Below are 25,303 nucleotides of genomic sequence, written 5' to 3' on the forward strand. Positions count from 1 at the left end.
GTGCTTAGCTCTCAATACACCCCACCAGTGACCAGGCTATTACAGCTGAAAAGCAGCTGGGTTCTTTGTTTTTGTGTTCAGTTTGCACAGTAACAGGAAGGGTCAGGTTACCACTTAACCAATTACTTGTTTAGTTAACTAAAATAGTGAAGCTCTTATGGTTACAAGATATATATATATATAAGCTTTGTTGCAAGCTTACAAGATTTTATACTTTATTACAAAGATTACAAGGTTTACACTTTGCTCTTTAGTTGCCAATAGCTAGCATGTAACAATTCCTAGACCTATTACTGAATGTGCACAAAGAAAACAAAAGGAAAGCAATAAACTTGACAGGTCTTATTCTCACCCCTGCATTACCAACGTGGCCTGGCCAGTGTTTCACTCAATACCTCAGCGAGAAGCAATAAATAACGAGGAGCTTGGGAGGCAACAACCCTCCTGACCGGCAGGTTGAGGTAATTGGAGCTCAATTAGGGGGTCTGCCAGGCCCTTCTTTATACCCATTGGATCACGTACGCTTTGTCCTCACCTAAAAGGGTGCCAGTTGCCTTAACTTGTCTGAGACACTAGTTCTCACAAGGCTAGTACACATCTGTGGGGTGGAGATAATTTTAGGGCTTTTTTTTTCCTTTATGGGCTGGAGATTTTTCCTTCGTCTGGGACGTTTGTGTAGGCGAATCGACTGATGGTAATTAACCAAGGGCAGTGCGAGGCTCAGCTGTTTCTTAGCCCATTGTCTCTTGCTCCAGAGCATGCAAAAGACTGTGGCTGAGATAAGCACGTCTGCGCTCGCAGGCATTCCAGGGCTGAGCTGTTAACCTTTTGGTGCTCAGAAGCACCCAGGAAACAAGATGGCGTTGAGAAAGATGGAGTTCTGGCTGGCTACAGAGAGCTATGAGCCAATTAGCATTTCTGTGAAAGCAAAGTATACCTCCCCAAGATGAAAAGAGGAACTGGCCCGTCTGTGAAACTTTTCACAGCATCTGCCATGTTCTACATTTCATAGAAAGGACAAAATTTTCAAAACTGCTCATTATTCAGGAGCCAAGCCCAATAGATTTTTTTTCTCAGTACTAAAATACTGAGAAGACAAATCAAAAGCATGCCACAGACTGGACGTACAGGACCAGTGCCCAAGCGCCAGTAAATCTTCACTGAAGTTCATGGTGCTATAGCAATTTATACCAACCGACAAGCTGGCCCATAGCATTTAAATACACAGCTCACTGAATGTACAAAACACTGAGCTCCAAGGCATGCAATGGTACTATGCATTCATTATATGGTCTGTTTGCAGTGAAATGAAATCACAGGTAAGAAAAACCCAAGAGACCTGAGCATAATGAGAGGCTCACAATGAGCAATAATACCAATCATCCAAAGTGCCTTTTTTGGTTCCAATGTGCACAGCAATCAGTACTGTGACCCTGACTTTTCAGCTGTGCTTGGAGGAGCGTGGCAGCTGCTGCACATTGTTTGCAACCCTCTAATTCTTTAATGCCTTGCCCTGCTGGAAGTTAATGTGACAGGGCGGGCCAAGTCTAGCTTAGTCAGTCGCATAAGGTCCATATTTCTGCAGCTTGCCTGTGTAAGGACCTAACAGGCCCTTTATTCCATCATTAATCCTGGTTGCACAACAGATGGGAAATGTTCCGCCCATTAGCTCTTAACTATATTTAGGGCACACCTCTACCTAGAGGATGATTGCTGGGCCAGCGGTTGCACTTCAAATGTGCAGCGTGTCCTCATTGACCTCAGTATGCCTTGTGGTTGTAAGGGAAGTTGATGGGAGCAGATCTCTGCACAACCTCCCACTGCGGGGACTGCATAGAAAGTCAGCCTAATGTAGGTTGACTCCAGCTACTCTGTTCTCATAGCTGGTGTTGCATAGCTTAAGTAAGTCAACTTTCTCCACTAGCGTACCCCTAGCTGGGGGGTGGGGGGGGGTGGCGGTGGTGCTACCAATTTCAGGACTGTGAGCTCAGTCCTTCCCTGTGAAATTTGATGTCACTTTAGTCCTTGGTGCATCCCATCAAAGGAGGCTTCCTATCACCAACTGGGCAAGGAAAGGACAGGCGCTGTCCGTCTCCCGCAAATGGCTCTGAGTCTGTGAAGGCCCAGCCCAACACCCCCTCCACCTCCCCCAACCTCCAGATGCCACTCTCTAGTCTGAGGTTCCTGCAGTCATGTGGGGCAGGGCGTGTAGAGCTTTCTGCACCACTGAGGGAAGGTAGAGAAAACAAGTCTTTTTTGCTCCCTAGCCAGCTAGGACCAGCAGTGAGGAGCCGCTCTCTCCCCCGCCCCTCCAAAACACCAGTGGTACTCCGGGGACAGCAGCCTTACCGCTGCCGCTTGGAAGCGCCTGAGGTTGCCAGAAGCTCTTCTGCTGCTGCAGCACAGAAATGAGGGCGGTAGAAGTGGAGCTTTGTGACGCCCCCCCCCCCCCCCCCCCAAAAAAAAAAAAAACCACGCGCGCCCGCTCTCTCTCTTTCTCTGTGCCTTTGGGTCAGGACCCTGCAGTTACAATACTGTGACATTTCAGGTTGAAAAATGGGACATTTACCAATTTTCAAGTCTTGTGGCTCTGCAATTGTCTCTAATGGCGCATGTACCTGGTAGTGCCCTAGCCATGTTATAACTCCCTTGTGCCAAATGGCTTAACCAAGCCCACATGATACAGTTTGCTGACAGCAAATGCTGCAGAGGCAGTGAGCTTAAAAGACAAGGTAAGCAGCATCTGTCAAGTGTAACTTGCCTTCAGCTGATACATTGTAGTCATGTGTCACTTGTGCTGTAATGTAGCAGGGCCATGGCAGCACAGCCTCAGTCAGTTTGATGTTGTATTGTGTGGGCCCTGTGATAAACTACACTACAATTCCACTGGGTACGTATTTGTTGTACAAGGATGCTGCCCAACACCCAGCAATAGCAGTCACAGTCCATGAGCATAAGGCACAACTAAACTGGTGTCATAAAATACAATTAGGTTGAAATAATCATTTTGCTCATGTAAAATGCAACAGATTTGTCTTCGTCTTGGGGAAAAAGTCAGCTCATTGCAAATGCAGCACAAGCCCCTTCATAAATCAACCTGCGTCCATTCATGGCTGAATTCTATAGTAGAACTAGAGCTAAGTTGGGGGTGGGGAGGGAATAAAAATTCTGCTTTTGTCACTTCTGTGTGACTCAGGTGGTTGCAAACTGCCCTTCTTAATTCAAAATGGTAATGATTTAACCCTTGATTTGCTGGAGTTTGTTTTCCTTCCTAGTTGGGAAACCAAACAACAGAGTCATCATAGTAGTCATACGTGTCTTGCTGTCGCACCTAGGAGCTCCAATAATGGGCCATGGCACTGTTGTGCATAACTGTTGTGCTAATGGGTGTTAGCCTAAAAGCCAGTACATCTCCCATCCATTGTGCTGTGTGCCATAATCTTTCAAGCTATTTAAAGCACGAGCTGTCAATCCCCACCGCCCCACCCACCCCCAACCTGGCAAATATCCCACTATTGGTAGGCAAGCTGATTTTTAAATGGCATGTGGCAGGAGCTTAGCCCTGGGCCTGCCCCCCCCGTAGCACAGGAGGGAGCAGAAGCACCATCTGCAAAGTGCGCCGTGGCAGCATGGGGCTAGAGCCAGAGCCCTGCAAGGTGTTGGGGGGGGGCAGTCTGGAGGCCTTGCCTCCCCCCCCAACCCCAGGGCCCCTGATGTGGCACAGGGCTGGCATGGAGCCCTGATGCCGAGACGGTGTAGCGGCCACCACTAGAGCGTGGGTTTCTGGCCTGAGTCCTGCATGGTGTGGGGCCAGACCTGCAGCTTCCCTCTGCCCCCCACATCCTCCTTAGCCCCCAGGAAACTTAGCAAAATCAAGGTACATTCATTCTATGTGTTACTCCACATAGCAGGTGGTTCATGGCTCAGTACCTAGCATGCCAGGCTCGCCAAAACAAAAAGAACACCACAGCAGCCAGAACAAACTGATGGCTTGGATTCTAGTGACGTAAAGAAAGCTGCAACTTGTAATGTCACATAATTAATGGCAGCTGATAGAAGTAACTTGGAGAGTTCCCCTTAGGTGTCAGGCGCATGTCATAGTGCTGCACTTCAGAGAATATCATATAGCAACTTCTTTCATGTTCCTTATTAATAAAGCTGAAGTAACAAACCAATGTCTGGTCAAGGACTGCACAATTCATCAACAATACTGACACTAAGCGCATAGCTCAGGAAAAGGGGAAGTGCTGCAGTGACAGAAGTGCAACAGCAAAAAAGATGTAAACAACAAAACAAGGTGTCGGATGATCTGAGAAATCTTCTCAACTCCTCTATTCCATAGGGATGTATTACCCCTAGTTTGCAGATGGGAAACTGAGGCACAGAGCAGTGAAGTGATTTGCCAAGAAAATCTATGATGCAGCTAGCCCAGTCCAGTGCCATAGTCACAAACAGGCACTTGCTCAAGTGCCTCTCCTGCTGTTGATCTCCCCAGTTAGGGTCCTCTTTAAGCTGCTCTTGGCTGAGAATGTCAACGCTGACATCATCTAACCCCCGCCCCCCAGCTCTCCTTGGTCCCTGAATGGCAGGAAGGGCAGACAATTTTCTTTCTTATTGATTACACAGGACAGAAGTTTGGGTGATGGCCACTAAGATTGTCTACCGGGGTTCGGTCAGTTAGCTGGCTACACGTTTTTGCTGTGTGTGATATGTGCAACAGGAAGCTGAGGCAATGATAGCCCTCTTGTTGTGCCTTTTTTTAGCCAGAGCTGCTTCCCTTGCCTTCCATAGTGGAAAAAGATAAAATGCTCATTTGAAGAAACCCTCCTCAGACTTATGCTTTAAATAGCAAATTACTAGCACTGCGCCAAAACTCATCAGAAGAACAGTCTTAATCCTTATTAATACAGCCTTAGTGCAGAAATATTATCTCAGCAAAAATGAGGCTACAAGAGGAACTGGGCTCATTTTCTGAGTGAGAAATAAATTATATCGTCTTCCTTCCGATCATCTCCAATGTATCAGCTGTCACTACACCAGTTAGGGGTTAACCTATTAGGAAAAAAGACATTTCCACTTGCACTTGCGTTTATTTTCCTTATGCAATTTGACTTGTTTAACCTCCCTTTTTATGATACGTTACATATGATATGCTCTGACACTTAACACCAATTCCTTCCTCAGTGTTACAATCTTTCATCAAACAGAACACTTGTCAAGACTTCCTTGTATCTTGCAGCACCAAACACACTCTTTGCCCATTAAAAATCTGACTCAATAAAGTTAGCCAAGTTGCAGGTTGCTATAGAGGCCTAACCTATAAGAAGGAATTTGGCTAACATGTAAGGCCAAACACATACACATGGAAATAACCGCAGGCCTGAAACAAACAAACAAAAAAATATGGTGCACTTGTGTGGTGCTGCTTTGTCACCACTGGTTGTGCAGCCAGGCCCCATGTCTGATGGCAATGTGCTCAGGGCTCAAGAACTTTGCAACATGTTGGCAGACATATTTGAGGCGCTCTGATTTGCAGATTGAAGACACTGAAACTGGTAGCCTTGTTTAAGTGGGTGGGCTGGGTGCCAGAGCAGTAACAGCATGCCTATGCTGAGTGCTGGTCAACTAGTCAAACAGAGCCTGAGCTTGCTGCCTTGCAAGCACACAGGGTTACGTCTACATGTGAAGCGTACATCGAAATAGCTTATTTTGATGTAGCAACATCGAAATAGTTTATGTCAATGAATAACGTCTACACGTCCTCCAGGGCTGGCAACGTCGACGTTCAACATCGACGTTGCGCAGCACCACATCGAAATAGGCGCTGCAAGGGAACGCCTACACGCCACAGTAGCACACATCGAAATAAGGGTGCCAGGCACAGCTGCAGAAACGGTCACAGGGCGGACTCAACAGCAAGCTGCTCCCTTAAAGGGCCCCTCCCAGACACAGTTGCACTAAACAACACAAGATCCACAGAGCTGACAACTGGTTGCAGACCCTGTGCATGCAGCATGGATCCCCAGCTGCAGCAGCAGCAGCCAGAAGCCCTGGGCTAAGGGCTGCTGCACACAGTGACCATAGAGCCCCGCAGGGGCTGGAGAGAGAGCATCTCTCAACCCCTCAGCTGATGGCTGCCATGGCGGACCCCGCTATTTTGAAGTTGCGGGACATGCAACGACTACACGGTCCCTACTTCGACGTTGGCGCTATTCCTATCCCCTCATGGGGTTAGCGGCTTCGACGTCTCGCCGCCTAACGTCGAAGTTAACTTCGAAATAGCGCCCAACACGTGTAGCCATGACGGCCACTATTTCGAAGTTAGTGCTGCTACTTTGAAGTAGCGTGCACGTGTAGACACGGCTAGGATGGCCTACTTACTCTCTCAACCTGTTAGGCAGTGGGTAGAATGTGGAACTTCATAGACTGGATTGACAAAAAGAGGCACCAGGGCAGCAGGTCCCTTTACTCTGTAATTCTTATTGTTCAGAGCACTCAGCACAGGCCCGCTTCTTGTGTTAGATGGGTACTAGCACTGCCAAGCAAGGGAAACCCTGTGTTAACTCTATTTTATGAGCAGTAAATAGTACTAGGCTATGACTAAACTGCAGGCTTCTGTCAGGCTAGAGGTCTACAGGCAGAAATCTGCCACCTTATCAGCATTTCGCTGACATCCCTATATTCCAAGAAGGAGGAGGCATGTGTCAGCAGAAGGGGGGTTCCCCAACATTTGTCCCTCACCATTGCAAATGAAGCACTAATTTACAAATAGCACACGATTTACATTATCTCATGCAATCGCATTGGCAGGGGATTCTGGAAAAAAACACAACCACCTTTCGGAGGGGGTTGTGTTGGTGAAACCCCCCTTTTTCAACAGAACTCTTGTACCTGATTTTTTCAGAGATAAGGGTTCTGTCGAAAAAGGGTGTTTCTGCCTACAGAAACCCCTCTACATGGCTGCATTTTTTTTGCCGAAATCTCTCCCGACCACGCAATCATGTGAGATTATGCAAATAAAGCACAAGATTTGTAAATCAGTGCTTCATTTGCAATGTCGAGTTCCTTCATTTGCATCCCTCTCTCACAAGAGGAATGCTGTGTAAACGGGGTCTTTGAAATTTAATGTGACTGTTATATGGACCTTTATAAATTAATACAAATTATAAATAACAAATCAATATTATGGAACAGACTAAAGTAATTCTGACCGTGATAGTTACAACTGCTTTGTTACTTAATTGTGGAATTTAATATAATTAAATTTCATACTGCATTAGAATAGAGAGCTATTAACAGCAGGTTTTAATGTTCTGTAGAATTCAATAAAATCAGTTTGTTTAAAACGTTATGAAGTGATTCACAACATGACAATGTCACACAGTTCCACATCTTCTAATTTAATTTCCTCCAAATTCTGAGACAGAAATGTTGAGCACTCAGTTCTTGTGAAGTAGGGACCACACATTTAATAAGAACTACAACTGAGCTATTTGATCAGCGGTGGTAAGCAGGTTGCACTCAAAACAGAGGGACGTTTTTAATCATACTACAAAGCCACTTGCTTCTCAATCTGCTGAGAATGTGAAGTTTAAGGATAAAAAGGTCACAGATGCCAAAACCTCCCTCGGTGTTTCATACTTAAAAGAGAATTTCTAAAGCTGATAGCTCACAGGGTTGCTTTAAGGATTAATGCAGGTTTATACAATGTTTTTAATTCCTTTGAGGGAAGGGTATACATCAGTGCTAAATTGTGTCATTTTCCCACAGCAAAATGAAGAAAAAAAACCTAGTAACTTTAGTTTACAAACTGCACGGGTGGAATGGTCTGATAATATATCAACAGACTAACAAATACAACACTACTTTTAATAACATGAAAATACAACACTCAAGGATTTATGTTTTCTCCTCAGCTTCTGATCACTGGCCCTAAATATCTACAGAATAATCTGTCAGGTGTTCACTGTGCAAGTAACTGGAATTTCAACCACAATCCCCCCAGCAATAATTGTATAAAAAGTACACAAATACACAGTATGCTGTAAAAGTGTTCTGATTTTATTGCCACCTTATGTTAGTCTCTCTCTCGCTCTCTTTTTTTTTTAAATAATCCCATTAATTTCAATTCACTAAATGACACTAACCATAAATAAGGGTGGAAAGAAGTAGGCCACAAAGTAATTTTTTGTGGTGTGGGGTTAGTATGTACTGTGTTAAATATATTTTTCAAGTCAGTTTCTTACCCCCTCAAATTTTAGCATTCCTATATTTCATTAGAATGTTGGCAATTCAAAGCAGATACACCCCTGTATACAGTTCACGTTCATTTTGACCAGGGTATGTCAAGCAAAAATATCCCAACTCTTTTACTCCATTTTGTAGGAAAAAGCAAGAAGGGAATTACTTCTCGCAAGTAATCAAAATAGGAGGTGGTTTTCTTTTAGTACAGCAATATGGGATTATCTGACACTGGGAGGAGAAAACTGGCCTCATACCACTGGATCTGCTTTAGTTTTCAGTGTTCATGTGTTACACTTCCTCATTCCATGTACAAAAGTTAATTTACTTCAGAAAAAGGACAGAGGGGCACCATAAATTTGTATGTTTGTAAAATGAGAAACAAAAGATTGTAAAAATCATAAGACACACAAAAGTACTTATTACCAAGTAGATGGTTATGATATTGACCTAGACAAGTCATTGGTTTAATCTACAGTTAATTTTGGAACTAAGATATAAACTAACCTCTTTAGGAAAACAGTGATGTTTCACATATCACTTGTTTAGGAACTGCTGATTGAAACATGTTCACATCTGATACTCAGCTTTTACTACAAAAAATATTTAGATCTCATTATTTGCAGGAGTATGAGACTCCCTCAGGCAAAAATAATACAACAAAAAGGTTTTTATCTGGAACACAGAAGTCATTCACCTTGTTTATAACTCAGTCAGAATAATAAGAATGCTTGTGTGACCTCTGCTTGCCATTAGGAAGAAATGAGGAAAAAAAAAGCACTCAAGTATTAATTATTTACCATTTAAGCATAACAATCAGAGGTAGGTTTATCAGTCAGATTGGCACAAATAAAACTCCAATGTTACCACATAGCTAACATCCTGCATTCAGAGCACAGTATGAATTTTAAACATGAAACGGTTCTGCACGGAAATATCTTCAACTCAAAAGCAATACTGGCTGGTTGCAGCACTATGTTTACAATTAATTTGACTCTCCTTGTAAAAAGGTGAATACAATTATGTTATTAAATTAGCATAAAATCCCACTATTAAATTTACAACTTTACACAACTTAAGAGTTCTTCTTTATCCATTTGGTAACCACTTTTCTTCCACTGATCCCTTAACTGCTGTAACACTGTTCCAATTTCTTTTCCAGAAGAAATTCCCATTTTTCTTAAATCATGACCACTGATAGGAAAAGAAGGGACACACCACTGTTGCATTTCCTTGAGAAGATGCTCCTCTCCTTGGTATTTGAGAAGCTCACAGATCCTGGCATTCATATCAGGTTCCCTAGACTTTAAGACAAAACAAAACACACTCGGTAACTATTAAGTGTCAGAATACAGCTTAGTCTCAGATCAGTTCCTACTCAACATCACAAACTGACACAGCATCTGGCACCCTCTTGACAGCCAGAGAGGTTAACATATACAAAACATCTCCATCTTGGTGGACCCAGGTTATGCAGTTGATTAGATGTTGGGGAAAGCTAACCAAGACTGCAACTTCCAAGCGAGACACTGAAGCTACCAGACTGACCCAGGTAAGAAGTTGATTTCAGCATTTAGGGGAAGTGTGGGGGAAGGAAGGCTGAACAAATGTGAAGAAATAGTGGAGGTGGTGTTTTTCAGCCCAAGTAAGTTAGCCTCTCTTATTACTTAGGTTTGCAACCTGGGGATTTTGGCTAATTGTTGGAGGCTTTCTGGAAATCCAGACAATAGTGGCAATAGTAGTAGTGACCATTATCTCTGGTATCTAATTGGCAAAGAGGCTATTACTAGAGTGAACCAAGCCTTACTCACCTCGAGCCTAGAATCCTACAGTGTATTCAAGTTACATCTGTAGCAGAATGGGCTTCACTGCCTACTTAATAGTACTTCTCATAAGGAACGTATTAGACCTGTGTTTCAGAGACTGAACTAGTTTCCAGTTCATTTTGTGCATAATTCAAATGGTTGAATTTAATTTATAAAACTCTTTATAGTTAGGGCCCTCCTGAAAGCCATCTTTTTTCTTCTCTGTTAATGCAGCAATAGAGATGAGCTGGGACAGTTGCTGCCAAACAAAACATTTCCCAGATATGTTTGCAAGGAATTGTACAGAATAACTCAATAGTCAAACTCAAACATGTTTAAGTCCAGTATTTCAGGTTGGTCTGCCTTCAAGTTAGGATGAGAAAATCATGCAAAAGCTGCTTCCTTATGCAACTGGGTTAGTGCAGCACAGCTAAAAGGTAGGGACATCCATATGGAATTTAGAAGCCTAATACAGTCAAATTTGAAAATTTTGGATTATTTAGGTATTAAAGTGTGATACAGGTGTCCAGGTGAATGGCAATTCTGACACTGAGTGGGCCTCAAAATACTAAACCTAGGTGTTTTATGTTGCAAGCAATTCATTTATTATAGTAATTAACTCCCTAACAATCCCTCCCTGACCCCACAAGCTAAAGGCTACGTCTACACGTGCACCCAACTTCGAAATAGCTTATTTCAATGTTGCGACATCGAAATAGGCTATTTCGATGAATAACGTCTACACGTCCTCCAGGGCTGGCAACGTCGATGTTCAACTTCGACGTTGCTCAGCCCAACATCGAAATAGGCACAGCGAGGGAACGTCTACACGGCAAAGTAGCACACATCGAAATAAGGGAGCCAGGCACAGCTGCAGACAGGGTCACGGGGCAGACTCAACAGCAAGTCGCTCCCTTAAAGGGCCCCTCCCAGACACACTTTCATTAAACAGTGCAAGATACACAGAGCCAACAACTAGTTGCAGACCCTGTATATGCAGCACGGACCCCCAGCTGCAGCAGCAGCAGCCAGAAGCCCTGGGCTAAGGGCTGCTGCCCACGGTGACCACAGAGCCCCGCAAGGGCTGGAGAGAGAGTATCTCTCAACCCCCCAGCTGATGGCCGCCATGGAGGACCCCGCTATTTCGATGTTGCGGGACGCGGATCGTCTACACGTCCCTACTTCGATGTTGAACGTCGAAGTAGGGCGCTATTCCCATCCCCTCATGGGGTTAGCGACTTCGACGTCTCGCCGCCTAACGTCGATTTCAACTTCGAAATAGCGCCCAACACGTGTAGACGTGACGGGCACTATTTTGAAGTTACTGCCGCTACTTCGAAGTAGCGTGCACGTGTAGACGCAGCCAAAGTGTTCCATACTTCCACCCACACACATCAATCTTCCAGGTTTACTCTCAGGCTTTGTCCCTCTCCCTCAACTCCTCCATTACCACACACTTCCCCAAGCCTTTGCCCTGTTTCTAAGGGGTCTGAAAATATACATTTGTGTTGAACTTAAAAAGAACTATTCAAAGTTCTACATTAATTTGCTTAGTAACAAATCTACTTGCCAAATATTTTCTGATTTTTTGAGTGTACTGTTACAGACATATTTGGTGATGGGTATTTTGAAACATATTACCAAAATAATTGAAACTGATATGATTATATTCGGGTTATTTTGACAAATAAGGTATGCTGAATTTTACAGACTTTTAGAATATTGTGTGTAGAATTTTTAATTTTTTGGAACAGAATTCTCCTGGAACAAAACTCCAGCATATAGCACTTTTCATCCACAAATCTCAGAGGACATTTTAAAGGAAATAAAGTATCACAATTCCTATACTGTAGGTGGGGAAACTCTGGTGAGAAGTAAGTAACCCAAATTACAAATGAGATCAGTGACATGATTAGCATTAGTTGTGACTCACTCTGGAGTGTCCTATGCATTGGATAACACTTCGTTTTTTCCTATCCGTCTTAAGTGAGAACTTTCAGCTTAATTTAATATAAGAAATAAAACAGACGATGTGAAATGCACTTACATCTATAATGAAGTCTTGATATGGCTTTAGTGGTTCTGGACTATCTGTAGCTTTGATTAAGTCTCTTCTATGCTTCACTATAAAAAGGCCAAGATTCTTCTCTTCTTTTGAGATTTTCAGCCTCAAATCGAGTTTTATGACATCATCCTGCACCTTGAACAGTGATGTTAGAACGGTCATTGGTTTTGGAAACAGATTCTGAACATTTTTACTGACTTTGTCAAATTCCTCTAAACTCCCATTAACAGGTAATCCTGAAGGAGGACACACAAAAAGCATCAAGAAATAGTGTTACAAAAAATTAGCAAATTGGCAGAAGTAGCAGTCTAATCAAATACTGCACAAAAACACAAATGTCTATGGAAACTATTACCATCTTAATATGCTGTTCTGCAGTTATTCTTATGCAACCATCATTGTACTTTACCTATATAATGAGCAACATCGAGCTCATACATAAGTCGAACCAAATGATTTACGTGGTTTCCAACAAGTATTTTTTTCAGTTCCATCCAAATCCTCTCTCCTGATAGGCCAGCCAAACCTTTGGCATTTTTTTTAATTTCTTCCAGAGTATTAGGTTCATGATGACCAGGCTTTTCTGCTACTTTTCCGTAAAACCTAGGAAACAAGAATTCTAACTTACTACAATTAATGATTCTCATGTTTATTACTTCTCAGAGAATCACCTTGGACAATATTAACTGTCCTAATCTTAAAGTATTTACAGAGTATTAAAGTACAAGTGATCTTCCTTAATTACATCTTCTATAGTGTCTTATAGTGAAAGATGTCAAAGCACATCACACTTTCAAAGGCACCATCACCATAATTTTACAGCTGAAATAGAGGCACAATTGAAAAAGGTATTACAGAAAGTTGGTGGAAGAACTTGGGACAGAATCAGTCTTTGGGCCTGATTTTTAGAAGGTATTCAGGTACCTAATGGGCTTTTCAAAAGCACCTGAAGCACAGATGAGATGCCTAACAGGAGTTAGGCACCTGATTTGTTCAAGCACTTTTGAAAATTCCAATAGGTGCCTATATTCATCTTAAAATGATAAAATACCTTTGAAAAAAATCAGGCCCTTGACTTCTATAAGCCAAGCAATTTCTAAGCTGGTTATGATTATCTAACATTTTTGAACCTTCTGAACACCCCCTTTCCCCTCCCTGTATGCTGTCAGGTAACATGTCATTCATAAATATTTCCAGATCAGTGGTAGCCCCAAGAAAAAATCCAATTCACAGCTGAAAATTTCTAGCCATAACAACATTAGAACCATTAAGGGAGCACAGAGTAACCAGTTAAATTGAGCAAAAACAATAAGGAGTTCAGTAGCACCGTAGAGATTAATGGATTAATTAGGACATAAGTTTGCATAGGTAAAATCCACTTCATAAGATGGGGTTTCCATCTGATGAAGTATTTTTTACCACAAAAGCTTATGCCTTAAACAAATCAATTAAGTCTCTAAGGTGCTACAGGATTCCTTGCTGTTTTTACAGATACAGACTAACACAGCTATCCCTGAGGCAGTAAATCGAGCTTCATATTATCAGTTAACTCCACAGTTCTAAATATGACCCAGTCTTGTTTCTCCAAACTAGATGTTTTGTTAATAATTGGGACATGAAGCTGCCTTAGAAAACAATATGATAAGGCCCATCACCCTCTTCGCTGCACAAGGAAAATTATTACCCCAATTAAATTTTGTTCTTTATTTTCACTACCTTACTGAGAAAAAGGCACTATATGAGCTTGGATTGAGTATATTTCATGACACACTATGTTTCCATTTATCAACTAGCTGCAAAATAGAATGCTCTTGTCAAGATTTTATTTGAAAATAATCCAATATGAATCATTTTTTAGTTAGTAAAGTAAAATAACACTACCTGAAATATCTCAGTATTCGTAAATAATCCTCTTGTATTCTCTGGCCTGCATGTCCTACAAATCTGACTTTCTTGTTTTTCAAGTCTTCATAACCTTTGAAATAATCAAAAAGTGTGCCATCCAAACCTAGTACAGAAGAAGGGTTTTTAACAGGTGCACTTAAGTAAATTTAACACAGCACAGAATTTAGTTAACTTTAAGCACCAGCAATTATATGCTTAATTTTAACAAGATATGCTATTAGTGGGTAGATGAAGAAAATGTTTGGGTGAGAAGACCCAAAAGCCAAGATGCCCTTTTATCTGTCGGATCTACCCTATTTGGGCAATCTCATTTACCTACATGAATAACATGGGAACAAGTGAAGACAGATTGTGGCTTTGGTTGAAGGCCTTGATTAAACTTTACATTCAACCGTAACACAGAAATCGTATTTTATTTTTAAAATAAGTTACCTAAAAACATAGAATTGATTGTAAGATCTCTTCTTTCAGCATCTTTTTCCCAGTCAGTTGTGAATTCCACCTCTGCATGTCGTCCATCAGTGACTACATCAGTTCGAAGTGTGGTAATTTCAAAGTTCTGCTCATGGAGCTGCAATTCATACAATATTATTGTTTTACCTTCAAATGCAATTAGGAAAAGGAATCAATGTACAAGAGTTTAATGTTTCTTTCCGCACAGGTAGCTTCTAAACAAATGTACTATGAATTTTATGAACAGAAAAATCAGAATAGGTTCACTACCTTTAAATCAGGTAAGGTGTCATTTTTAACTATCTGATGCTACTTGGGGTGCTATACTTGCTGTTCACAAAACAGAAGCCAAATAATTATACCGTTCTTGGAAGAAATAGATGCAATGGTATTTTGGCTAGGACCAAGTATAGTATATCATAAAAAATATTTTATCAGTTTACTATTGGAAAAGTAAATTGGTATCACATTGGGCGCAATAGATCTTAATTTTATATGGGGACTGGATTACCTAACCCAGGACTCTGCAACCAAAACAGTAAGAGCCATTTTTTCAAATTCGGTTACAAAATCAATACATCAAAAGCCACAATGCATGTGAATATGAAACAGTACTTAACAATGTCAAAGTACTTCCCATAACCCCTATTTTAAGAACAGAGCACACAATGATTTGTACCAGTTAGAAAATTTAAGTTACTTTCATGCCTGGATTGGCGAGGAAATGACAACAAGGAAAATGTTGCACTGGGGATAGGCTCTACCCCACACCCAGCCCCAAACCCACTCTCATCTCTAGGCTTTACCCTCCTCAGCCCTCAAATCCACCCCCCTTCATCCTCAACCTTTACTCCCTATCCTGCAAACCTGCCCCCCCCACATCCCCAGGCTTAACCTCTCTCAGCCCCAACCCTCCCCATTCCCGCAATCCCCAGGATGAACCCACCTCTGCAGATGAGCTCCTCCAGCTGCGCGCGCTGCCGCTGCTCTTCCATAGCTGCCCCTCCTCCTGAGCAGGGCTGCGTGGCTTCACCAGGAGCAGACTCTGCCACCCTCCCTCCAGCTCTCCTGTGGGTTTAGCACTTCCCCTACCCTGCTGCTGCTGAAATAATGGAACTAAATTTAATTGGTTTAACAGCCAGATCCCTCCACCACCCTCCTGGCTGTTAAGCCAATTAAATTTAGTTCCTTTATTTCAGCGGCAGCAGTACCCAGAACCACAACTTGCTGACCCCTGACCTAACTGATCTTTCCGAACTTCTAGGAGGCAACGTAATTAAAAAAAAAAAAAACAAGTTTGTGATTACCCTGGCAGTAATGGTTCCATGTTTTTCTCCTCTGTTGTTGATCATACGAACACCAGCAGTCTGGAACATTTCTTTCATCTGAGTAGGTGTAGCTGTGGTGGCAAAGTCCACATCTTGAGGTGTCACTCCATTTAACAAATCTCTTACAGCACCTCCAGCAATTCTTAATTCATAGTTTTCCTTTTCAAATAACTCTGGAAAAGAAAAAAAAGATCAACGTAAGAATATTTTTCTTTTTAAAATGCAATATCTATCTTTAGCTGTAAATGTGGCTAACACATATTAGGGCAGATTTTCAAATATATGGAAAATATCAGATATGCACAAGTAACAGGACCGCATGTAAAAAAAACCCCACTGAGCATGTGCACAGTCAAGTCAGCTAATTGCTTAACTGGTCATTCATGAATGCATTAATACACGTTTGCATTCACAACACTACATACACACAACCAAAAATCTAGACCAAAATGTCACAATAACAGACACTTTTTTTTTTTTTTGGCACAAAAGGCAAATAGAGACAACATGACCTTGTGCATTTAGCCAATAAATATGAAGGTTACTGTGATATGGTTATACTTGCTATAAAGTTGCAACAGCACCACCAGAGGACCTAAACAAGAATGGCATAAGTGCCCACTCAAACACACATCTACCATTGGGTTTAGATGAAATTAAAACATGGGAACAACAGTTTGAAGTGCTGATTCTCAGACTTCAGTGATTCAGGAACCAAATTAGCAACCTACATTATGTAAAGGAGCCACAGCAGCGAGAATTCATTGTTCCACTTCATATCGTATGTGTTTATATGCATGTTTCCACACAAGTCTCACATCAAAATGACTGACCAAGTATTATTTTATCTACTATAATCAGTTAGTTAAATTACACAATGTGTTAATATCATGTGCTGCAAAGAGCTGCAGAAGACACATTAAAGAATCTCATTTGGCTTGTGAGCTTTGGTCTGAGAATTACTACTGGTAATGATCCAGCTTGAACAGAGAATGTGAAGAAATGCCGTCTGACCTTGAAGAGCTATAAAAGTTAGTTGCTGTTTTAGCACTTTCTTGACATAAATTATGAGGTGAATTATTTTCTTTGGAATTTATACTAATGTTTGTCACATTTGCACTGGTAAAACAAGAATATGTCCCTGTTTTAATATTTTACCAACAAGCAGCAATTTCCCCAGTTTATAAAAGTGGCTCCTACAAGCCTTACACTACTTTTATTTTAGTATAGCTGCAAGGTTCGTGAGTTAAAACTATGCATGTATTTTCTCTGAGGCAGTAAGCTAATTTTATTAAAATTATATATGTATTTTAAAAATAAGGTTTCAAAAGACTCCCTTCAAAGACATCAGTACATCACTATCACGGTTCAGCAAGTGACACAATGTAATATACTAAATATTATTATAGTGCAGTTTTCACACACACTAATGTTTTCTTCCTGAAATATTTACTGATGCAATAACTTCAAAATTGCTACTACCTCAATTTAAGGTCAGAGATGCAACACCATATTTGAGTGGTGTCAAGATCAGTTGTTCCACACCGAGTTTAAAAGAAAAGCTCAGGCTCAAAAAATGAGATCTGTTTTCAACTAAAAATAAAAGAGAAATGCACAAAGTGCATATTATTGATACAAACATACTCAAATACCCAAGTTTGCTAAAGCAAGGCAGTGGTTTTTAGACCTTTTCACTGTAAAGTGAATACTGAAGAAACAAAAGTACATATTAGTTTCGGTACAAAACTAGATTTGTTCATTGTTTCAACTGATTATGAACAAAAATGTTTTCATTTATTATTTCAGTTAAGAGTTTTAAGTATAAGCATTTCAACAGTACAAGAGAACAATGCATATGAGAAACAGGAAATTAAATAGATTACAAGCCGAACTTACTACAGTTTGCAGGCACTTTGGTCAAGCCCATTTCACTACCCTAGCTGAATGACAAGCACAGGGCTGGTGAGAGACTTCACCAGGCCCTGGACAAGGTGTATGTTTCAGGGTAGAGGTTGTAACAGCTCCAAGCAGCTGAGAAGGGGTGGGACTAGGCCCATGCACCTCTTTGCACCACCCAGACCATGCTTCATGTGGCTCTGGCAGCAATTTAAAAGGCCCGGAATTTCATCCACTGCTGCTGCCGTAAGAGATCCTCCGGCCCTTTTAAACTGCTTGGCTCTATGGCAACTGCTCGGCTCTATGGCAACTGCTCCCCCGCCCTTTCCGTCTCCTGGCCCTGCAAATGCAAACAAGGAAACAGCATAAATGGGGGGAAAATAGTTGTTTAAAGCTTTCAGTTTCAAGCATGTAAGTCATTTTAGTAGAAGATATATTAAAGTGTTACCCCTTAAACATATCTTCAGTGAGAATAAAACCACACATGAAGTTATTTCAATGTATTTAGTCTTTATTTTACAAAGTTATTTAACAATATTTTAAGTCCACATAGTACTCACTCTTTGGATTGTCACCTTGTCATAGTGAGCAGGCTTGTGTTTTCCAGTGAATCTGAGAGTGATGCCATAGGGAGTCTCGTACTCCCAGCAAGGTCACCCATGGCAGCAAGCTCAAGGGGGAGGATCCAAACAAAGAACGATCCTAAACGTTCTCAATGGCAGAACAGATGGAGGATCGCAAAGGTAATGCTACAACATCTGTAAAGGCGGACGAAGGCTGCAGCAGACAGGAAACTCCCAGTTGTCATATATCCCATGCCACTGGATCTGAGCCTTCTATCTGTGAAGAACCACGTGGTGGCTGCAGTGCAACAGTCCCGCCACGTTAAACGAAGTGATGCAGAGGCGTCTTCTTCTGCATACTTAGCTCTTGAACGGTCCCCCACCCCCCCTTGGTTCTAGACTCCCTGGAGCAAATCCCTCAGCAGCCGTCTCGGGACGATCTTGCAACACTTCTTATCCTGAGTGAGGTCCAAGCTACCATCAAAGCGATGAAGTGCAACAAGGCAGTCGGTCTAGATGGAATCCCTGCCGAAGTCTTCAAAGAAGGCCAGAGCTCCATAAACAACTCTACTTCCTGATTTTCAAGATCTGGGATAGAAAGCAGATGACACAAGATTTCAGATACACACTGATCTTCAAGAAGGTCAACATATCAGACTATGGAAACTATCATGACATCTCCCTCCTGGCAACAGCAGGCAAAATCTTAGCTCAAATCCTTGCAAACCAACTCCTGCCACTCTCAGAAGAAATTCGCCCAGAATCCCATTGCGGCTTTCGACCTGAGGAACAGCAGACATCTTCAGCAACTGGCAACTGCAAGAAAAATGTTGTGAACAAAACCAAGCCTTATACATGAGTTTCATCAACCTGACCAAAGCATTTGACTCAGTCAATCATTGCACCCTGCGGACCATGCTGTCAAAGATCAGCTGCCCCAAAAAACTCATTAGCATCTTGAGGTTGCCTCATGACAACATGACTTCCACAGTATTGAACAACAGATCCCAAAGCGACCCCTTTGAGGTCAAAATGGAAGTCAAATAAGGCTGCGTCATTGCCCCATCACCATTTGGCATCTTCACTGCCATTACCTTTCACCTCATTGATGTCAAGCTTCCAGATGGCACGAAGACTGTCTACAGAATTAACAGGAAGCTTTTCAATCTCAGGAAACAGAAGGCTAAAAGCAAGACCTCCACAACTTCAATCATGGAGCTCCAGTACACAGATGACAAAATGGTCGCTGCTCTTTCTCCTGCAGTCCTTCAGACCACCTTAAGTGCCTTCACTGAAGCATACGAGAATCTTGGCCTCACACTGAACATCAAAAAGATCAAGGTGCTCCACCAATCCTTGCTGATGGGACAATATCCTGTACCTTCTATTGAAGTCAATGAAGAACTGCTGGAAAACGTGGAACACTTTCCATACCATGGAAGTCATCATTCCACTGAAGTCAACACTGATGCAGAAATCCAGTAGCGTCTGAGCCATGCAAGTTCTGCTTTCACCCACTTGAGAAAAGGGTCTTCAAGAACCAGGACATCTATCCCACAACAAAGCTCCTTGTATACCATGCAGTGGTTGTTCCAATGCTACTGTACACATGTGAAACCTGGACAACACAGAAGTGTCATCTGAAGGCACTTGACCAATATTACCAATGCTACCTGAGGAGAATCCCAAGTATTGCTTAGGAGGATAAGCGCGCGAACACTAGCGTCCTGGAAGAGTTGAACACTGGCTCTGTGTTTCATCCTAAGTCAGGGGTCTGCAACCAGTGCCTCCAGAGCCGCATGCGGCTCTTTAAAGACTTCTTTGTGCCTACTGGCACTACAATTGCAAAGTTTAAAATAAAATACCCTCCTGATTATTTTCAATAAACACTGAACGGCTAAAAGCCCAAAAACGGACAGCTCATATCTAAATAGCACAAGATATGTGGTCTTGAAACGACAGATAACTCCCCCTAGTGTCCGAGAGAGACAGAGAGAGAGAGAATATCCAGGAGTGAAAGTCAGGAAGACAGTGGTACAAGGAAATGCCATAATTGGAACACAGAGAGGTTGCTAAGGTTCAATTTGGCAAATACAAATGAGCAAAATAAAAAAAGCCAGCTTGAATGTGAGAGCCCAGGGCTTGTGCTGACGACACTTATGAAAAAAAAAGACAAGACTTTTTAAGGCAAGTTATTAGCTTAGGGATGAAAATGAGCATACTGAAAACGTGTATTCAGCAGCATGTTGTACAGATGTGAGATACAGGAGATAACAAAAGATTCAGAGGAAGATATAGGTGTATGAGAGGAGTTGTTATAGCAAGATCCTGAGAATAGGATGAATGCAGAATGTCATCAAAGAGGAAGTATATAGGAAGAGACAGCTGAAAAAGAACCTACTGCAGAAGGTTATACAACGGAAACTACAGGTATTTGGGACTATCTTCAGAATGAACGACAAACGAAAAGTCAAGACCTTAGTATTCGGCATAACAAAATAGGAGAGGAGAAGATGACCCCACAGACAATGGGTAGCTGATATAGTAGATGGGTGTAGAGCTAGTCTATAGAAGCCACCCCAATCTCGACAGGGAAAAGATGGAAGGAACTAGTGAGGGAGGCACCAGGCACCAACAGGCATTGAGCCCATGGCTGTTGCTGATGATGAAGTTAAGCATATCTGAAACGTTAGTCCTAGATGCTTAGGGCTAGAAGGGAGCTCATGAGGTCATCTATTCTAGGGATCAGCAACTAAAATAGCAAGAAGAGCCATTTTTTCCAATTCAGCATAAACTCAACAATTCAAGAGCCACAATGCATGTAAATACGAGTTGGTCCTTAAGAAATAATGTCAAACCATACTTTTTGTAACACCTATTTTAAAGACAGCACACACACACAATGATTTGTAATGTGATATATGTTCACTGCAGGACTTTCACAACCTTTTTACATATTCTAATCCAGCCCCTGCACTGAGGCAGGACTAACTTTTACTTACAGACCATTCCTGACAATTTTTTGACTAACCAGTTCTTAAAAGACTCCCTAGGAAATTTGTTCCAATGCTTAACTAGCTGGACAACTGCGAAGTTTTTTCTAACCTAAGTTGCCCTGGCTAAGGTTTAAATCCATTATTTCTTGCCCTATCCTCAGTGGATAAGGAGAACAGCCGATCACTCTCTCCTTTATAAAAACTTCTGATGCATTTTAAGACTGGTATGTCCCACTCAGTCTTCTCTTCTCCAGACTAAATGAACCAAAGTTTTTCAATTCTTCCTCACCAATCAAATATTCCAGACTTGTAATCATTTTAGTTGCTCTTTTCTGGAATTTCTCCAATATGTCTACTCAATTCCATAAGTGTGGTGCCCTGAACACAGTATTTCTGGCAAGGCTTTATTAGCATTGAATGATTTTAATATCTATTGGTGAAACCTAAGAATAGACCTCACAGGCCATGTCTACACTAGCCAAAAACTTCAAAACTGCCATGCAAATGGCCATTTTGAAATTTACTAATGTAGCACTGAAATACATATTCAGCGCCTCATTAGCATGCGGGCGGCTGCGGCACTTCGAAATTGATGCATCTCGCCACCGCACGGCTCCTTTTCAAAAGGACCTGGCTACTTCGAAGTCCCCTTATTCCTATCTGCTCATAGGAATAAGGGGACTTCAAAGTAGCCGGGGTCCTTTTGAAAAGGAGCCCCGTCAGGGCGAGCCGCATCAATTTCGAAGTGCCGCGGCTGCCCGCATGCTAATGAGGTGCCTAAACAAAGCCCAGGCATATATTAGTGAAATCTCTGACTGACACATACTTCCACAGGTGAGAAAAGCGCTTGTGTCCACAAACAAATTGGTTCCAAAATATATTTCTCGACCATCAGTGTGTAACATGCCCACACAGCGCTGAGTTCATTTTCCCTTAACATTAGCTTAATGAATTATGTGGTAGTGTGGACTAATGTTCCCGACAACTTTTTCCATCCACGTGTGAAAGAAATTTTATGTGCACTCAGTTGTGTGTGGATATGTCCCACCACTAGAAACACATGCTGCTGGCTGTGGGCACTGCCTAAACCAGTGGAGCAGCACTTCAGTCTCTTCTGGGTGGCCACCCAAATACCCAGCTAACAGGGGGAACTGGTGTAGACCCCCACCACCATCCTCAACTTCCAATCAGTACTAACAATGTTCAGAACTACAGATCAATAATAATTTTTCCTTAATTCTTCTTTCTGGGATTCACTTGACCAGAAGTCACCTCTGGGTATAGAGTTATAAAGGCCTCTCACCTGCCACACCCTTCAGCCCAGGGGTGAAGAGAGACTGGAATTCTGGAGAATCCACCTTCATGGTGACCAAGTGTCGCCCCTGCGGCCAGCCCTGCAGCTGGACTCCTCCCTGGCTGAGGGTGAAAAGCTGAAGACCCACCCTACAGCGCCGTAGGAACAGCTTACACCACATCTAAAGAGAATGAATGGATCATTTTTAATTGGGACAAAGTAGGGTTAACGACGCATTTGAACTTTGAAAAAAGGGCATCCCCGAGAAGGAGTGTATCTGTATCAGTACCTACAAACTCACGGTGTATTGAAGTAGGGGTTTGCTAACTTTTTAGGTGTCCCCCCCCCGCCCTTTTGGCCCTGCAATTAGCCAGGCTCCCCTCCACCCCCATGGGAGAACCACAGGAAGGGATATGGGAGGGGGTACCCCAAAGGGGAAGTGTGCTCGGGGAGAGGACCCCCAGGAAGGTACCTTTTCAATTCAGGAAGTTGCCAACTGCCCCGATGCTTGACACAGGGCCTCTGCACAAGCTGAATGGCCCGATGCAGGGTGGGGGAGGGGTGTGGCATTCCCTTGGTGCTGCAGCAGAAGCCACATGGGAGAAATCGTGAGGGGAGGGGGGCAAATCATGCTGCTCCCCCCCTTACGAAATGTCACACTCTCTGGGGAGGAGGGGGCCCCCACTCTGCACACCTCTATTAAAGCACCACACCCTGAATGCTCCAGCACCTCATTCCCAGGTGACCTGGTAGATCCTGATACAGACCGTCTCCCTCTCCGCCCTGTCCTCTGTTCTGAACGTTCAAACGTGATGGCTACCACAGCTGCACACACACACACACCCCCACGCCGAGAACGGGCAACCACCTAAGGGTGACGTGCCCAGGGCCCACTCAGCGCCCCGGCTCCGGGGCGGCCCGGCCCAGCAGTGCCTGCGAGATTCGCGTGCCTCGCCACGGTTGTTCTGCAAACAGGAAACTGAGGCACGGGGGCTGGGGTCGTGGGCGGGAACTGACGCACCACGGACCCGCTCGGGTCAGCTCCACCCGACTCCGGAACAAACGCGTCCACACGCAGCGCCGCTCCGGCTCCAGCCCGGCCCCGTGCTAAGCCCGCTCCCCTCGCGCCCCCGGCGGGACTGGAAGGGCCGGCACGTGGCTGCCTCAGGCCGGGCTGGAGCTGGGCCCAGGGCAAACACCTCCGCGAGCCGCCTCCCCGCCCCGAGACTCGGCAGGAGCCCGAGCGGCCGCGGCCACCGCCGCACCGCCCCCAGCATCGGACGCCTCACGGCCGGGCTGGACCGAGCCGGATCGCTGCCAGCGGAGCACAACCGCCGCCACCTTACCCAGCCTGCAGAGCGCGCCGGGCTCCCTCGCGCCGCCCCGGCCACCGCTTCCGGGAAGGGCGCGTGAGCGCAGAGCGCCGCGAGAGCGGGGCGGGACAGGAGGATGGCAGAGCCAACGCCCCCTGCCGGCCCCTGCGGGAGAGGCGGGTTGTGCGGCTCCGCGCCCCCTGCCGGCCCCTGAGGGAGACGCGGGTTGTGCGGCTCCGCGCCCCCTGCCGGCCCATGGAGGCTATACAGTTTATATGGCCCAGTGCTCCTTGCCGGCTCCTGGCGGAGGTGTGAATTGTAGGACCCCGCCTCCCCTGGGATCCTGGGGACTTCATGGGCTGTGGGGCCCAGTGGCCCCTGCTGGCCCCTGGGAAAGGTGCATGCTGTGGGGCCCAGCATTCCCTAAGGGCAAAGGCAGGGGACTGTGGGCTCTGCATCCAAGTGTCCTGGTGCTTAGCCCATCTCACCCATACCTGTCAAACAACCAGCATTGAACCTTCAGCCTGCCTCAGCTCCATGCTGTCCTCCCCCTGAAAAGCCTCCCTTGGATTACTGCAGCCCCCACCCCCCCACAGGCCATGCTGGGGGAGGTCCCTCTCCCCTGAGCATCTTCTTTGTGGATGAAATCCCCACATTGCATTTATTAAGTTCATGTTTCAGAGTTAACTTTTAGCAGCATTTCTTTTTGCATAGGTAACCCCAGAGGCACTGAGACCACATATTAGGGTGAGTGAAATCTCTGCTCTAAAGCCTTCGCTGAGAGCCAGCTGGCCTTTAGCTCATGTGGTAGAGCACAGGGTTTTAGCCCCTGTGTGTACAGGGTCAGTCCCTTCTAACACCTTATTTGCATGCCCCTTTCAAAAAGGGAATACAAGTATAGACACAGCCAAGAATTATTCTGTGACGAAGTGTTGGGGCTAGAATTGCAGCTAGGCGGACCTTGCACCACTGGCTTAGTTTGGTGGGACTGTGCCTGGCTGTAAAGATGGACATGGACCAAATTTCAGCTGGCGTCAGCCAAGCACCAGAGAGAACTGCTGCAGGCTCCAGGGCAAGGTGGACTGGGTGCCAGTTCCATTCCCCAGAAGGAATGAGGCCAATGGAAGAAAGGATGGGGCCCAGGGCATGAGGCCCTCAGTGGGGCCACGACTGCCCCTTCTCACTGCTCCCTCCCAGCCACATACAGCCACAGCTGTGCTGCTGCAGCAATTCAAAGGGGCGTGGAGGTCTAGTTGCCACTGCTGCTACGTTAGAGGTCCTGTTTGCAGCAACAGTTGTAAAAGAAGCAGTATGTCTGAATGTATTAGAAATAACATATTTTAACTGCTAATTGTAAGCTCTTTGGGACAGGGATTATCCCCTACTATATGTCTGTAATAAAATGGAACTTTGATCCCATTTGGGGCTTGTAGGTGCAGAACAT

The 25,303-nt window shown here is 43.9% G+C and overlaps 1 protein-coding gene across 3 annotated transcripts; it reads right to left on the reverse strand.

The window, feature by feature from the left end:
• Positions 1-7,379: 7,379 nt before the first annotated feature.
• Positions 7,380-23,995, reverse strand: TRNT1 (tRNA nucleotidyl transferase 1). 3 transcript variants are annotated; one of them, XM_075005090.1, is made up of 8 exons: positions 23,893-23,995; positions 22,556-22,727; positions 15,777-15,970; positions 14,449-14,587; positions 13,993-14,119; positions 12,521-12,714; positions 12,094-12,347; positions 7,380-9,545 (listed from the first exon to the last, which is right to left on the reverse strand). In XM_075005090.1, the coding sequence occupies exons 2-8, from the start codon at positions 22,725-22,727 to the stop codon at positions 9,300-9,302; spliced, it is 1,326 nt and encodes a 441-aa protein (XP_074861191.1). In that variant the 5' UTR covers positions 23,893-23,995; the 3' UTR covers positions 7,380-9,299. The 3 variants fall into 3 exon arrangements, with proteins under 3 accessions (XP_074861191.1, XP_074861192.1, XP_074861193.1); XM_075005091.1 differs by lacking the exon at positions 23,893-23,995 and adding an exon at positions 23,019-23,811; XM_075005092.1 differs by lacking the exons at positions 22,556-22,727; positions 23,893-23,995 and adding an exon at positions 17,694-18,015.
• Positions 23,996-25,303: the final 1,308 nt, after the last annotated feature.

This window comes from Carettochelys insculpta, chromosome 11 (assembly GCF_033958435.1).
Source record: "Carettochelys insculpta isolate YL-2023 chromosome 11, ASM3395843v1, whole genome shotgun sequence".
In the NCBI taxonomy this organism is placed as follows: Eukaryota; Metazoa; Chordata; order Testudines; family Carettochelyidae; genus Carettochelys; species Carettochelys insculpta.